Here is a 16,233-nt window from a genome sequence, read left to right on the forward strand (position 1 = left end):
ATTCAATTAACACCGAAATCAAGATTAATCAACTTGAATCAACTTTATTTTCATTTACTAAGGCAAACTGACTTTACTGACATTACAAGCTATACTAGTTATCTATTCAAACGGAAATTACAAATCGTTTTGAAAAATTGTACAGACAGATTTGCAAACCCATCAAACCACTTTACCAGCTTCAGGATACGCATATACCCTCCAAAATAAAAGCGAATCGGAATTGCCAATTTTTAATTAAAATCTAACTAAGCTTAATTTGAATAAAAACATTTACTATATATTATAATGAAGCATCTTATATCGAAATGAGTTCATAACTCCATTTTTTACTTTAACGCAATTTAATTCTTTCCATTAAGTAGAACTATATATCTAACCATATCCACAAGATACTTTATGAAGTGTTAAACACTTCTCTCGTTTGCATGTTCCTCACCTGGAGGGAGACTCCAAACTTGCTCGATCAGGATTCCTCCAGGGGGTCCAAAAATTTTTAAGGTTAATAGTTTTACAACATTTCCTCAAAATTGATTGTTTAAAATGATATTTGCATTTTTATTTACATCAAAAATTATTGTGTTTAGTTATTTAGGCTATTTGAGCCGCATTCAATTAATTGAAGTGAATTGAATTTGATTGTTATTTGGTTTTTGGATATTTCAATTCCATATTATGAAAAATAATGATTTTTGTGAGTTCTTGTGTTGAAAATGATCATTGGTTACTTCATTTAAAATATTGGTTTTTCTGATATCTGAGCCAAAAACAAGAACCTTTCTCATTGTGTAAGAAAACAAGAACCTTTCTCATTGTGTAACATTCAAGAAATGATTATATGTACACTACAAACGATTAAATGATGATATAAAGCATTTATGTCTAATAATTTTCAAGTTTTGCTAACAAAAATACAAAATACTCTCTTAGCTTAATCACAAAAGAGTATACCATCCATTTTAGTTTCAATAAATTATATAAATATTCTATAATTCTCAATTTCTTGAATATTCATCAACAATCCGAAAATTTACTCATTAAATCATTCTCAAAGAAGTTTGCATCTGATAACATTTTCATACATTTCCAATATTTTGATAAAAAAATAGAAATGAAGAAAGATTTCAAAAATACTTTTCCAAATTTTACGATTTTTAGCAATTATCATATAATATTTTTATCAGAATTTGCTTTATTTTCTACTTTATCAAAGTTCTAGTATTGTTACTCTAGAATATCAAGAAAATAGTAATTATCAAATTGTTGTTAATTGTACAACAGATTCAATCGGTGAAGTTTTTATTCCTAAAGACGTTACTGTAATATATAGTATAGATCGCTTAAATTATGCATTTAAGAAATGTAAAGATTCAATCACATCACTTAAATTCGAAGAAGATAGCAAAATTGTCAGTATTGGCAGTAATAGTTTTTATGAAACTAATCTTGAATCAGCAGATTTCAGTGAGTGCAAAAGACTTACATTTCTTAATTATTCACTCTTTGCTTTCTGTAAATACTTGAAATCAGTTATACTTCCTCCAAATATTTCAAGTATAGAAATTATTTGCTTTCAATACAATGAAAATCTGACATCAATAGATTTGCCAGATTCTGTAGTTACTCTTAGTCATAGTGCATTTGAACATAGTGGTTTAACAACCATAAAAATTTCACCTAATTCTAAATTAGAAAAAATTCAAGATTTTTGTTTTAGATTTTCAAAACTTTCGTCGATTTTTATTCCAAAATCAACAAAAACAATTCCTATGGATGCTTTTATTGATTGTCCATTAGAAAATATCACAGTTGATCCAGAAAATACAAATTATAAAAGTGATTCTAAATCATTTTATACAGGAACAGATAATTCAACATTACTTAGAGTTTGTGTTTCATATTCAGGTGAATATATTATTGCTAGTTATGTAACAACGATTAATAGTTATTGCTTTTCATATTGTATAAACATTTCATCTATTCAAACCAATAATAGTATAACATCTATTGGGATCTTTGCCTTCTATAATTGTTCATCATTAACAAACATTAATATTAAAGGAAATCTTGAAGGTATTGCACAAAGTCAATTCTATAATTGTGAATCATTAGCAAACATTATTTTTAATGGAAATTTAAATAAAATTTATGTTAATTCATTATCTTACCACAACTCATTAATAAATATAACAATCACTGGAAATGTTTCCGAAATTGAAGATTATGCATTTTCAAACTGTCCATCATTAACATCTTTTACAATACTTGGAAATGCCAAAAGTATTAATTCAAATGTATTTTCAAGATGTTCAAAAATAACTGATATTATAATCAATGGAAATATATCAGAAATTGGAAGTTCCGCTTTTTCCAGTTGCAAATCTTTGAAAGGTATTAAAATTAAAGGAGATATAACTAAAATAGATGAATTTACATTTGGTGGATGTACATCATTAACGAATTTTACAATTCCTGAAACCGTGACAAAAATTATGGATTATGCATTTTCAGATTGCATTTCATTAACAAAAATCATATTTCCAGGAAGTATTTCAACTATTAAACGATCTGTATTCGAATCATGTAAAAATCTAAAAAACGTCACATTCCTGAATAACTCCAATTCAATGGAAATTTCTTATGATGCATTTTCTACTATTCCAAATCCAATAAATATTTACATTCCAGGGAATTTTAATATTGAGCAATCTAGTGCAACCGAAGCGTTTCCAGAAAGAAGTAATTTATATATTACAAGCGAAACAATTTTATCAGATGATTGTGACAGATTTTTTGGTTCAAAATCAGTCTATGTTTATATCGAAACATCAACTAAAATTAGTGATAAAACAACAAATGATGTCATAAAATATATAGCTATAGGGTGTCCAAAGGTGTGTTTAGCACAAACCTGAATACTGCGAATAGAAATAAACAAGTTACATATATATAAAGTTTATTTAAATATAATCACCATTGGATTCAATCACGCGTTCACAGCGATCGATCCAGGCTTGAAAGACACGCTTTAAATCATCATGAGAAAATTGCTCAAATTGCTCTCTTACAAAATTTTCAAGATCATCTGGACTCGCGAATTCGCGTCCTTCAGCTCTCTTTTTTAGCGTGCCGAATAAATAAAAGTCAGAGGGTGCAATATCAGGTGAATAAATTGGGTTTGGAACAACTTTGACATTGTTTTCCACCAAGTAATTCATTACCTTATGACTTTTGTGAACTCTTGAATTATCAAAATGAATTGCAAACTTTTGTTTTTGTTGTTTGGATTTCTCAAACTCATCAGAATTGATAATTTGAGTAAGAACATTGTCAATTAGATACTGAGCATTCATCGTATTAGGTTTTTGAAGAATATCAATTGCGATGATGCCATTCACGCCCCAAAAAACCGACAACATCATCATTGGTGTGTCAATTTTTTTCTTCGGGAATGTTTGCGGATTTTCATCCTTCGGGATCCACATGATTTTGGCTTCTGTTACATATTGAAACCAAGACTCGTCCCCTGTTACTAAAAAGCGAAACTTCTTGGATTGATATGCACGCAATATAGAGAGGAGCTCTTTCGAAGATTGGACTCTAGATTTTTTTGAACTGAATTAAGGTTGTGCGGAACCCAACGTGTATACGCTAGTTTGTAGTTCAAATAATTGTGCAGATAATAACTGACTGTTGTACGTGGTATCTTTGTCATCTCCTCTATCCTTCTGAGTGATGCTCTTGGGTCTTCATCTAGCGCTTGAAGAATTGCTTTGATTTTTCTTTGATCCGGCGATTTTTTGTCAATTTTTATGATGGGCGCCTTTTTGTTCATGAAGTGATACATCCTAACATGATACGTTACAGTGGAATAGCTAGGAGCATCCATACCGAAGCATTTTACCAATGTCTCGTAGATTTTTTTACAGTCTTTGCATTTTTTTGCAAGAGCGAGGATGTTTTCTTTATGATTCATTAAAAAAATGAAAAAAATCCCGCCAAAATTTCCCGCGAAACCGCCTCTTGTCTCAAAATTCATTTTATATCCCGGCATGGCGCCAAAATACAACATACTCATCATATACATATATTCATATTTTTTATTATATATTTATAATCAGCATATATCTCCTTTAATAGTCTCATATAGAGCGCTGTGCTAAACGCACCTTTGGACACCCTATATTTCGATAAAATATCCTAAGGCAAAACAAACATTCATTTACCATCAAATTAAATGCTTGCATATATTGAGTCTTATTCCGAAAGTTAAATAATTTTAAATAAAAAGTCTATGGAAAACAACTACTTTTATGACACATTTTATCCTTTTCTTTTGTAATAAAAATAAAGACGAAACTAATATCATCTGTGAAAGAACGAATGAGGTCATTGATTTCATAGCCATTGCAAAAATAAGCCTCAAAACAAAACGAAACTTCATTTATCATCAAATTAATGGATTATTTTCGGGTGGAAAAAAAGTCCAAAATGACGATTATTTTTAATTGAATTTTGGACTTTTTTTCCAAAAAAATAAATTCCGAGCATGACGATTATTTTTTTATTGTTTATTTCTTATATCTCATTATGCGCTGATTGTTTAATAAAATTAATATTATATATGTTTTATATAGGATATCAAATAATTGTCTTTTTAAAATCAAGTGAATTCGTTGTTGTTTTTATCTAATTTTAATTAAATTATCGAATAGATTGAATATTTAGATGCTGAAAGTTTTAGTTCTACCTTCATTATGTACCTGGAGTGTAATCATGGTATGGAAACTAAGAAATACTGATATGTCCAAAATGTGATTATTCAAATTTGAATAAATGTAAAAAATTTAACATCATTCTTCCAAAAATTGAGTGATGTTAATTCTAATTACAGAATCCAAGGCCTTTTGGGAACAAGGAAAAAGTAGTAAGAATGCTTCTGGCAATGCTCATTATGAAGTCTCTCATCGAATTATTTATTTCAAATATTTGATTTAAAATGCAAATATAGTGTATGTCTTGACATTCAGGTGTTTTGTACTGAAAATTGTAGACATTTTTTATTTTGCATTTATAATTTCGAACTCAAAAATACAATACTCTTTCTCATTGGGTAAGAAATATCATTCAAAAATTGATTATACATACATTAATCACAATTAATTGATGATATCAAACAGATATGTCCTATAAATTTCAAGTTTTAAATTTTTGTCAATCAAAATAACGAAAATCTCCCTTTGTGAAATCAATAACGAGTAGGCTATCCATTTTAATTACAGTAAATTCTATAATTGATCTTTAAGTCTAAAATTCGCAAATTATCATCAACAAAATTAAAATTTGCTCTATAAATCATTCTCATAGAAGCGTGGATTTGATACTGTTTCCTGGATATACAAATAATTTGATAAAAATGCAGAATTAAAAAAAAATGTAGAATTACCTATATAAATTTGCTATTTTTAAAATAAATCATATAAAATTGTTATCCAAATTTGCTTCATTTTCTAGTTTATCAAAGTTCTAGTAGTGTTACTCTAAAATACTATGAAGATGGTAATCAAATTGTGATTGGCTGCACAACAGATTCGACCGGTGAAGTTTTTATTCCTAAAGATGTTACTGAAATATATAGCAACCATCCATATAGTTATGCATTTCAGAATTGTAAAGATTCAATTACTTCACTTAAATTCGAAGAAGATAGTAAAATTACCAGTATTATCAGTAGTAGTTTTTATCAAACAAGTCTTGAATCAGCAGATCTCAGTGAATGCAAACAACTTACATTTCTTGATCGATATGTATTTTATGAATGTAAATACTTGAAATCAGTTATACTTCCTCCAAATGTTACTTATATAGACAGATATTGCTTTCAATTCAATGAAAATCTAACATCAATAGATTTACCAGATTCTGTAGTTTCTCTTAGTTATCGTGCATTTCAATACAGTGGTTTAACAACCATAAATATTTCAACTAATTCTAAACTAGAAGCAATACGAGAATATTGTTTTAGTGATACAAAACTTTCTTCAATTTTTATTCCAAAATCAGTAAACAAAATCGAATCATATGCTTTTTATAATTGTCCATTAGAAAATATAACAGTTGATCCAGAAAATACAAATTATAAAAGTGACTCTAAATCAGTTTATACAGGAATATATAATTCAACATTATTTAAAGTTGTTGTTAATTATTCAGGTGAATATATTGTTGGTAGTTATGTTTCAATAATTAATAGTTATTGTTTTTATAATTGTGTAAATATTTCATCGATTGAACTTCGTGATGATATAATATCCATTGGATACTCTGCATTTAATAATTGTGCATCATTGAAAAGTATTTCAATTAAAGAGAATATTCCGAATTTAAATCACAGTATATTTGCATATTGTACATCGTTAACAAATTTTATAATACCTGAAATAGTAACAAGAATTTCAACATTTGCTTTTAGATATTGTACATCATTAGCAAGCATTACAATTCCAGGAAATGTTTCGTCTATTAATGATTGGGTATTTCAGGGTTGTTCAAATTTGACAAGTATTACATTCCTAAACAACTCTAATTCCATTTCATTTTCTTCAGAAATATTTTCTGATATTCCAAATCCAATGAATATTCACATTCCAGGAAATTTTGATATTAGATTTTCTTTATCAAACAATGTATTTCCAGAAGGAAGTAAATTATATGTTACAAGTAAAACAATTTTATCTGAAAAATGTAAAAATTTTTTGGAGAAAAGAGGACTATAGTTTACTTTAGAGATACAACTAAAATATGGAATGATAGAACAAATGAAGTCATTGATTTTATTGCCATTTCAAAAATATATATCAAAACAAAACAAAAATTCATTTATCATCAAATTAAATGCTCACAGCTATTAAGTCTTCTTCCACGTGTTAAATAACTATATTATAAACATATTTAATATTTATTATTATATTAATGAATCCAAAATATCAATTTTTCTTTAAACAAATGTGAGGAGCTTTTCATATGTATAATCAATTTCCCATTATTCGAAAAAACAACTAAAATTTTGAAGATTGCATCACCTTCATTAGTTGCAAGTATTGATGGTAACAAAAGCATCTTAGGTTCACAAGAGACCCAACTTTTGTCCACAGTTCGTGATGAACTATTTTCCATCACACATGGTGGTGGCATCGATTTTCCACCTACATCTGTTGAATCGCAAGGTATTTCACTTGATAAACTTCGTCAACAACTTGAACAACTCCGATTATTAGTTCATCAAACCAAAGAGATCTTCTCCATCTGCGAAACACACATTCTTAATCTTGAAGACTTAGTTCTTAAATCACACAACATTGTTATGGAAATCACCAAAGGCTGTGATTTTAAATCTGCAGTCCATCAATCTATTCGTATATACATGCTATCTACTCAAAACTAATTGTTTAAAATCAAAATTCACTAGCATACGATTATTTTTGATTCAAATGCTGTTCTACATTAAAAGCAAAAATAATAACATTCAATAGAATTACACTTTTCCGCTTCACGTCCCTGACAAAAAGTCGGGAAAATATTAATTTTATTTATATAAATAAATAGTATTTTTCATTATTCTAGAAGTGCCTCCACTCTGTTTTTGAGGTACGAACAGATAACATTCAGGAGTTAGAGTAAGTACCAGACCAAGAAGTAATATCTGTCACTAATACAGAATTATATTTGGTGAAGCAAAATTTAATAATTGAATTCTCATAAATTTAGTTAATTCTCAATAATAATCATCAATGCTAAAATTATCATTGTCATATATTACCATATTATGATGTTAGATTGGCAAAGTAACTATATTCATGAACATCCAAATGTGATTTTGCCTCTTATAACCTATCTGTGATTTTTGCAGATGAAATATGTAATAAAATACGTCATATATGCTGAATATCTAAAAGTAACTCTAATTTAATCAAAAAATAAGAATAATGAGATTATATTCTGTCTTGAATATAAATCTATCTTTAAAAGAAGTAGAAATGTATCTACATTCTACTATAGGTTCGTTTTACAACTTAAATATAATGCAATTTGTAAAATGCAAATATCATCTTTTGTTTGTTTTAATAAATCAGGACCATACACCTCACATATAATTCTCATTGCAATATATATACATTGGTGCAAGATTAACTATATATTATGATTACAAATATAAAAATGAATCTCGAAAACCAAAAAATAATTCTTACTTTAGAAATGCCATTATTTATTTTTTAAAATATCATAAACCATAGAAAACTCGTATCAGTAAAGTATAATATTTTTTGATTATATTATTCTATGATGTCATACAATACCACTATGAGAAATAAGTAAAGCCACAATTTAAAAGTAAAACTATCGATTTAAAAATTGTATAAACCATGTATTTAAAGCAGAAAAATGATTATATTGAAATTTTCGGATTTTTTTAAATATTAAAATTGAATACTTTTTGAATAATTTCTATACTTTTCACCATGCAGGTACACAATTATTTTTCGATTTTTTTGGGAAAATATTAATGTTGATATATATACGAACTTGAAAAAGTTCGAATGTCAAAAATTTTTTGACACTTTACAAAAAAATTATCGCCAAATAAACGATGGATATAGGGTTTTCAATATATTGCAATATTATTTTTCTACTTATTTTTTTGAAAAAGTTCAAAATTGAGAGTGGAATCACTTCTATTATTCTGTATTTCTGATTTTGCAAGCGAAAATACATATCCTTTATCATTGAGAAAGAAATATCATTTAAAAAGTGATATACAAACATTTCAGACAAATAATTGTTAAATTTGGTCATCTATATTGCAAGTTAATTTTATAATCTACCGCAAAAACGAAAATCCGTTTTCATTAAGTCATAAACGAATATCATATCGGCTGCCATTACAAATGAATTCAGTAATAAGCTCCAATTTCACGATTCTAAATTTCATCATAGGAAAATTCGCATTTAAACATGCTTACATAAATTTATGTAAGTTTGCAGTTTCTAGACTACACATATTTCAACCAACATTCAAAATTAAAGGAAAATTTCAAATATTTTTTTTAAAAATCTTGTAACAATATTTGAATTTGTTTTATTTTCTATTTTATATTGGTTCCAGTATTGTTACCCTTCAATTCCAGGAAAATAGTAATAATCAAGTTGTTATTGGTTGTACAACTGATTCAAGTGGCGAAATTTTTATTCCTAAAGATGTTACTGAAATATCTAGCAATAATAATTATCATGCTTTTGAGAATTGTAAAAATTCAATTACATCACTTAAATTCGAAGAAAATAGTGAAATTGTCATTATTAGCAGTTATAGTTTTTATCTTACTAGTCTTGAATCAGTAGATTTTAGTGAATGCAAAAAACTTACATCCCTTAATTCCAGTGTCTTTTTTTACTGTAAATACTTGAAATCAGTTATACTTCCTCCAAATATATCAAGTATAGGAGATAATTGCTTTCAATACACTGAAAATCTAACATCAATAGATTTACCAGATTCTGTAGTTTATCTTGGCAGTAGTGCATTTTCTAGTAGTGGTTTAACGACCATAAATATTTCACCTGATTCTAATTTAGAAAAAATAGATTATGATTGCTTTATTTTATCTAAACTTTCTTCAATTTTTATTCCAAATTCTGTAAAAACGATTTCTTCAGATCCTTTCTATGATTGTCCATTTGAATATATAATAGTTGATCCAGAAAATACAAATTATAAAAGTGATTCTAAATCAGTTTATACAGATGCAAATAATTCAACTTTATTTAAAGTTGTTCCATCGTATTCAGGTGAATATAATATTGCAAATTATGTTACAAAGATTTATGATTTTTGCTTTTTTAATTGTGCAAATATTTCATACATTAAAATTAACAATGGAATAACAGATATCGGGAGTTATACATTTTGTTGTTGTACATCATTGAAAAGTATTTTAATTAAAGGAAATTTTACAAAGTTATTTTCTTATACATTTGATGAATGCAAATCATTAATACATATAACGATTCCTGATACAGTCACAAAAATTGGAGATTATGCATTTAGAAATTGTATATCATTGACAAGCATTATAATTCCAGGAAGTGTTACAAACCTTGAATACTATGCATTCCAAGGTTGTAGAAATCTAAAAAGTATTACATTCCTAAACAATCCGAATACCATTACAATTACTTCAGATATATTTTTTGAACTTTCAGAGCCCCTGAATATTCATATTCCAGGCAATTTTAAAATTAGTTATGATTATATTCATATTGCATTTCCAGAAGGAAGTAAATTATATGTTACAAGGGAAACGGTATTATCAGAAGATTGCAAAAAATTTTTGGAGAAAATTCAACAATTGTTTATTTTAGAGATACAACTAAAATCAAAGATGATAAAACGAATGAAGTCGTTGATTTCATTGCAATTTCAAAAATATATATCAAAACAAAACAAAACTTCATTTATCATCAAATTAAATGCTCACAATTATTAAGTCTTCTTCCTCGTCTAAAATAATTTTTTTACAAACAAATTAAAATATCAATAACTCTCAGCACTTTTTTATTGCCCATTGAGAATTAAATATCATTGAAAGGTAAATATAATTAATGATATAAACCATCTATTTTCAAATCATTCAAAGTAAAATAGAATCCATAATCGTTTCCAAAGGCAGAAGATGTTTCGTTGACATTTGCATTTGGGCCTTCGTTGTAAATCATTAAACAAATTTGTTAAAGATGTTTGCTGTATCCAAATGTGGGATGAGATCATTAAACTTATATAAAAACTCTCGAATTAAACCATTAAAAGTGATATTGTTTCTCATTGGTCGAAAAGTTTAAAAATCACTATACTGATACTGTACTTTATCTTTTTTTATGAATAATTGTTGGTGAAATCTTGAAATGACCCCAAAAATATTCAGGAACTTGATTTGATTCCTTAATTTCAAATTTTGAAGTCAAGATTTATTTCAACAAAAATAGAAGTGTGCCCACTCCCAATATTAGCAGCTTAGCTTAGCTGTTCATATTGGAAAATACCTAGGCCTAGTTATGCATATACCTATAAATATTGTTCGCATCTCTTTTATCGAAGTCAAGTATTAAATTAAATTTTTGAATATCATATACAATATTCACTTTCCTAATTAAGAATGTAACATTTAGGTAGCGTTAATATATGTCTGATTCAATATAATATGATTGGATTCGAATTTAGTTAAATCAAAATCATATTTATGGGTACCTAGGTAATCTTAATAATAAAACAAATTCATGGGAATTATTTTAATTATAAAACAAAATCATTCCTATGCACAAAATTTAAATTCGAGTTTGAGAAATTTAATCAGAAACTTCTGCAATTTTGTGGAAGCTATCATGTTTATTTTTAATCAATGTTATGTATACTACATATTAGGTGTTTAAAATCTGCACCAATATTAATAGAATCCACGATTTCCATACCAAAATGTAAATGTGATGCGACCAAATATAGCGTGCTCCCCAGAATTATTTTTGCCTTTTTCCTCGAAATTATTATTAAACATCAGATTTCAAATATGAAAAAGTGAGAAAATTTACATTTTAAGAGTGAAATTGAATGAAGCACGTTGAGGATGTAGTGCAAACAAACTATGGATCTAATATCTACATCATATATCAATTCTAAAAATCATAAAGAGAAAGCTAAGATCACATTTTTGTGAGTGGGATCACTTCTACAAAAATTCAGATTTTGACTTACAAAACTTTATCCTTGCTCAGAAAGAATTAAAAATAAATGATTAAATGATACATTAGATATTACATGTAAGTAATCAATGACATCCCTCATCTATTTTCAATAAATTGTAAGAAATATTTTTTATTGGTCCAAAAAAGAGGAAATTTTCACTCAATCAATCTACAAAATAGTATTTTGTCAGATTCAATTGCAAACAATTGATATAATTATCTTTCATCGTTAAGTTTTCAATTTTATTTGTAATACCATTAATTTAAGTAAGAAATCTCATTAACATAAGTAATCATTTGATAGCGTCATTATTTCATAATTGGTTAATAATCGGAAATAAAGAAAATTTGCGTTTTGAAACATATAAATTTTGATTTTTTTATTTATAGCGTTTAGCACAGCGCTCTATATGAGACTATTAAAGGAGATATATGCTGATTATAAATATATAATAAAAAATATGAATATATGTATATGATGAGTATGTTGTATTTTGGCGCCATGCCGGATATAAAATGAATTTTGAGACAAGAGGCGGTTTCGCGGGAAATTTTGGCGGGATTTTTTTCATTTTTTTAATGAATCATAAAGAAAACATCCTCGCTCTTGCAAAAAAATGCAAAGACTGTAAAAAAATCTACGAGACATTGGTAAAATGCTTCGGTATGGATGCTCCTAGCTATTCCACTGTAACGTATCATGTTAGGATGTATCACTTCATGAACAAAAAGGCGCCCATCATAAAATGACAAAAAATCGCCGGATCAAAGAAAAATCAAAGCAATTCTTCAAGCGCTAGATGAAGACCCAAGAGCATCACTCAGAAGGATAGAGGAGATGACAAAGATACCACGTACAACAGTCAGTTATTATCTGCACAATTATTTGAACTACAAACTAGCGTATACACGTTGGGTTCCGCACAACCTTAATTCAGTTCAAAAAAAATCTAGAGTCCAATCTTCGAAAGAGCTCCTCTCTATATTGCGTGCATATCAATCCAAGAAGTTTCGCTTTTTAGTAACAGGGGACGAGTCTTGGTTTCAATATGCAACAGAAGCCAAAATCATGTGGATCCCGAAGGATGAAAATCCGCAAACATTCCCGAAGAAAAAAATTGACACACCAATGATGATGTTGTCGGTTTTTTGGGGCGTGAATGGCATCATCGCAATTGATATTCTTCAAAAACCTAATACGATGAATGCTCAGTATCTAATTGACAATGTTCTTACTCAAATTATCAATTCTGATGAGTTTGAGAAATCCAAACAACAAAAACAAAAGTTTGCAATTCATTTTGATAATTCAAGAGTTCACAAAAGTCATAAGGTAATGAATTACTTGGTGGAAAACAATGTCAAAGTTGTTCCAAACCCAATTTATTCACCTGATATTGCACCCTCTGACTTTTATTTATTCGGCACGCTAAAAAAGAGAGCTGAAGGACGCGAATTCGCGAGTCCAGATGATCTTGAAAATTTTGTAAGAGAGCAATTTGAGCAATTTTCTCATGATGATTTAAAGCGTGTCTTTGAAGCCTGGATCGATCGCTGCGAACGCGTGATTGAATCCAATGGTGATTATATTTAAATAAACTTTAGTTAGTACACCAGTCTTGGGTACGGCGGCACTGCGTTCCACCTTACCCAATACTTGTGAATTTGACACTTGACAAAACCGTTAACGTACATTTTACAACATGAACGCAAAAACTAACTTAACCTTAAATATTTACAAAGCCGCCAACCATTTCACCTCACTAACGAACTCACTAATGAAAAAATAAACGTTCTCATAAATTTTCTTCTATATCTTCATCGTCAATGTTAACTCTATTGTAGTCATACTTGAAGTCATAAAGTTTCTCAAGTTTTGAAATGCATAGTCTTGTTAACTTACCTTCATCATCATAAGTTTTTATAAAACTACCATGACAATCTTTATACACAGTCAATGAAAAGTCAACTGGTCTAGGATGAAGTGAAAGAACATGTTATGCTCAGGAAGGAAGAATAAATGTTTAAATGTATGTTTGTTATATTTTTCGATTTGTATGAGTTGCTTTTGTTCTGTCATTTACATCCAAATAAAAATTTTCATAAAATAAAAAATTAATGATATCACCACCCTCACACGTATGAAAACATAGCACAAAATAAATTTAGGTGAAGTGGTGAGATTCACCTCTTTTTTCACCTGTTTTTTCACCCACTTGAATTCATTGCTTTATAACTCTCTTCCTTTCTCCAACTCTTCTAACTTCTTCTTAAGTTCAGCAATGTTGTCCTCATGAAGTTTAATCTTCCTTAAATACCTTCTCTATCTAATGGTTGCTTTATCTTTCTAAACTGAACTCTACCATCCTTCATAGTATGAACGTAAAAACCTTCTGGAACCGCTCCTGATTTAATGTATTCTACCAAAAACTTTTGTTTCATTGCTTCAGTGACTTTAGTCGTCATTTCAATCAAATAAAAATTTTAATATTAAATAAAAATAACGTTATTTTTTCAGTAAGGAAACGCAGGAGTTTTACGATTTATTTGAGGAGTAGGTTCTGGTTTAAATGTTGGAGTCGGTTTAGGAGTTGACTTTTGAACAGGAGTTTGTACTTTCATAGGTTCAGGAGTCATTGAAGGTGTTGTTTGTGATGGTGTCGGAGTTTGTTTAACTTCAGCTACTTCAGTATTATTTACAACATTTGCTTTATTTCTTTTCAACATCATAACTGCTCCTGCTGTAGCTAGCAAACCTAGTGGGAGACCATATCTTATATAAGGACTTGACCAAATGCTATTTTTGACAGGAGCTGGTGGAACACCTAACCTTGGTGAGACTGCTCTTTGCCATTGTGCAGCTCGTAAGAAATATTCAATAGGTGCTCCATAATCGTTTGGTAAAGTTTGTTTCATAGATGGTGAAGGTTCACGAGAGCTTGATGAAGAACTCATTTATAAGCTTTAAAAATAAACGTTCATCCTTTATTCCTCACTGTCGTCCGTAGCTAAGTTATAGTCATCTAATCTTATTATTGGGATTCCATTAGCACGCACCTGAATGGCAAAGCAACAATCCCTCATAAATCCAATAAGTGGCTTTGGTACATTTTCAGTTGCTAGTTCAATAGGTCCTTTAACAGACAATTTGTATGTTATTGGAGCAGTAGATGTTTGACCTTGCTGGAAGCAAAAGTCCACTTCTGTTGGAAAACCACATAAGAAATGTGTGTTGTCATAGCTATCCCATTTATGTTCCACACTACCATCATCCACCAATGACCTCATAACATCTTCATTAAATCCTATCATATCATTGTTTGTATTGCAAGCGTTCGCAACCATTTCATAAAATACAGGTCCATATGATTTTTCAGGTTCTGCAGGCATATTTCCATAAGCTCCCATGGAAAGCTGAAGATATTTAAACTTAGGGTTCTCAAAATTAACATAATAGTTGTCTTTCTTTCTAAATAGTGCCCAAATACTTTTAACATTAATAGGCGTATAAGCTGCTGTAAATGTTGCACTTGAACTATCTGTATTCTTTGAGAATGAACCGTCCATAGGAATCCAATCCATAACTTTAACAGGAAAACATAAAGCCTCGTTTGTATAATGTTCTACAAGTTCTGTATAAATGTTAGGGTCTAAAGAGAATGACTTTGGATGAATGAAACATTCATTAAAATCCATCTTTGTTCGAAATAGTTGCTGGTTACAGTTGTAATAGTAACTGTTCCACTAGCTTCTACTGCCTTCGTTATCATAGTGAATGGTTCATTCCATGGAACAAATTTATTTGTCGGTGGATTTGAATCTGAAGCAAATGCAACTTTAAGAGTTGGATTGAAAGCAATGATATCATTTACAGATATAGATGTGCATTGTAAGGCGTCGCTACTGAACTTTACTTTAAGCTGAATGTTTCCTGCAAAAGCTGGAATAAATCGAATAGCTTCTAATGGAAGGAATCTTCTAACAGGAATTCTTAAACGAAGCTTAAAATCAAATGATTTTTCCTGCTGTAATTGGACCACTAACAATTTGTCCTGTTCTGCATGTTCCCGAATGACTCCATACATCTTCATGTCGAGTCTTTGAGAAAACATCTACTTTCTTTATTTGTTCGGTAGTTTGTGAGTTTGAAGTTATATATGCTTCTTCTCTTGCGTTGTCTTGAGAATATACGATACGACCATTTGCAAGGATTTGATATCCAGCAACTGCATAGAAAGCGTCATCGAAACCAATCCAAAATCCTGGTGGGTTTGTTTTATTGGAACCTGAACCAATTTCTTTATCTACAATAAATTGACCTTCCATTTTATACGTAATGAATGTATTGTAAAGGTCCAACATATTTTCACCAGGAGGTGAGAGATTGAATGTTACCCATGTGTTATCTTTAGCAGTTCCAGGTTGTGATGGAATCTTTGC

At 29.1% G+C, this 16,233-nt stretch overlaps 3 protein-coding genes and 2 pseudogenes across 5 annotated transcripts, besides 3 other annotated features; 2 read left to right on the forward strand and 3 right to left on the reverse strand.

The window, feature by feature from the left end:
* Nucleotides 1-2,880: 2,880 nt before the first annotated feature.
* Nucleotides 2,881-4,183: a mobile genetic element.
* TVAGG3_0990190 lies at nt 2,961-4,087 on the reverse strand (annotated as a pseudogene). The gene has a single exon. A coding segment is annotated over exon 1 (1,127 nt).
* A 2,883-nt stretch (nt 4,184-7,066) lies between the features above and the next one.
* TVAGG3_0990200 (axoneme assembly) lies at nt 7,067-7,444 on the forward strand (the record flags this gene model as incomplete). The annotated part of the gene is made up of 1 exon (XM_051254125.1): nt 7,067-7,444. The coding sequence occupies one exon, from the start codon at nt 7,067-7,069 to the stop codon at nt 7,442-7,444; it is 378 nt and encodes a 125-aa protein (XP_051079699.1).
* A 4,738-nt stretch (nt 7,445-12,182) lies between these two features.
* Nucleotides 12,183-13,397: a mobile genetic element.
* TVAGG3_0990220 lies at nt 12,263-13,387 on the forward strand (annotated as a pseudogene). The gene has a single exon. A coding segment is annotated over exon 1 (1,125 nt).
* Nucleotides 13,397-16,233: part of a mobile genetic element that runs on past the window's edge.
* On the reverse strand, nt 14,308-14,589 carry TVAGG3_0990240 (kinase C-related family; the record flags this gene model as incomplete). The annotated part of the gene is made up of 1 exon (XM_051254126.1): nt 14,308-14,589. A coding segment is annotated over one exon (282 nt), but the record flags the coding sequence as incomplete, so codon positions are not given.
* TVAGG3_0990250 (uncharacterized protein) lies at nt 14,779-15,489 on the reverse strand (the record flags this gene model as incomplete). The annotated part of the gene is made up of 1 exon (XM_051254127.1): nt 14,779-15,489. One exon carries the CDS (start codon nt 15,487-15,489, stop codon nt 14,779-14,781), a length of 711 nt encoding a protein of 236 aa, XP_051079701.1.

The sequence above is a fragment of the Trichomonas vaginalis genome, chromosome I (genome assembly GCF_026262505.1).
Source record: "Trichomonas vaginalis G3 chromosome I, whole genome shotgun sequence".
NCBI classification, from domain to species: Eukaryota; Parabasalia; order Trichomonadida; family Trichomonadidae; genus Trichomonas; species Trichomonas vaginalis.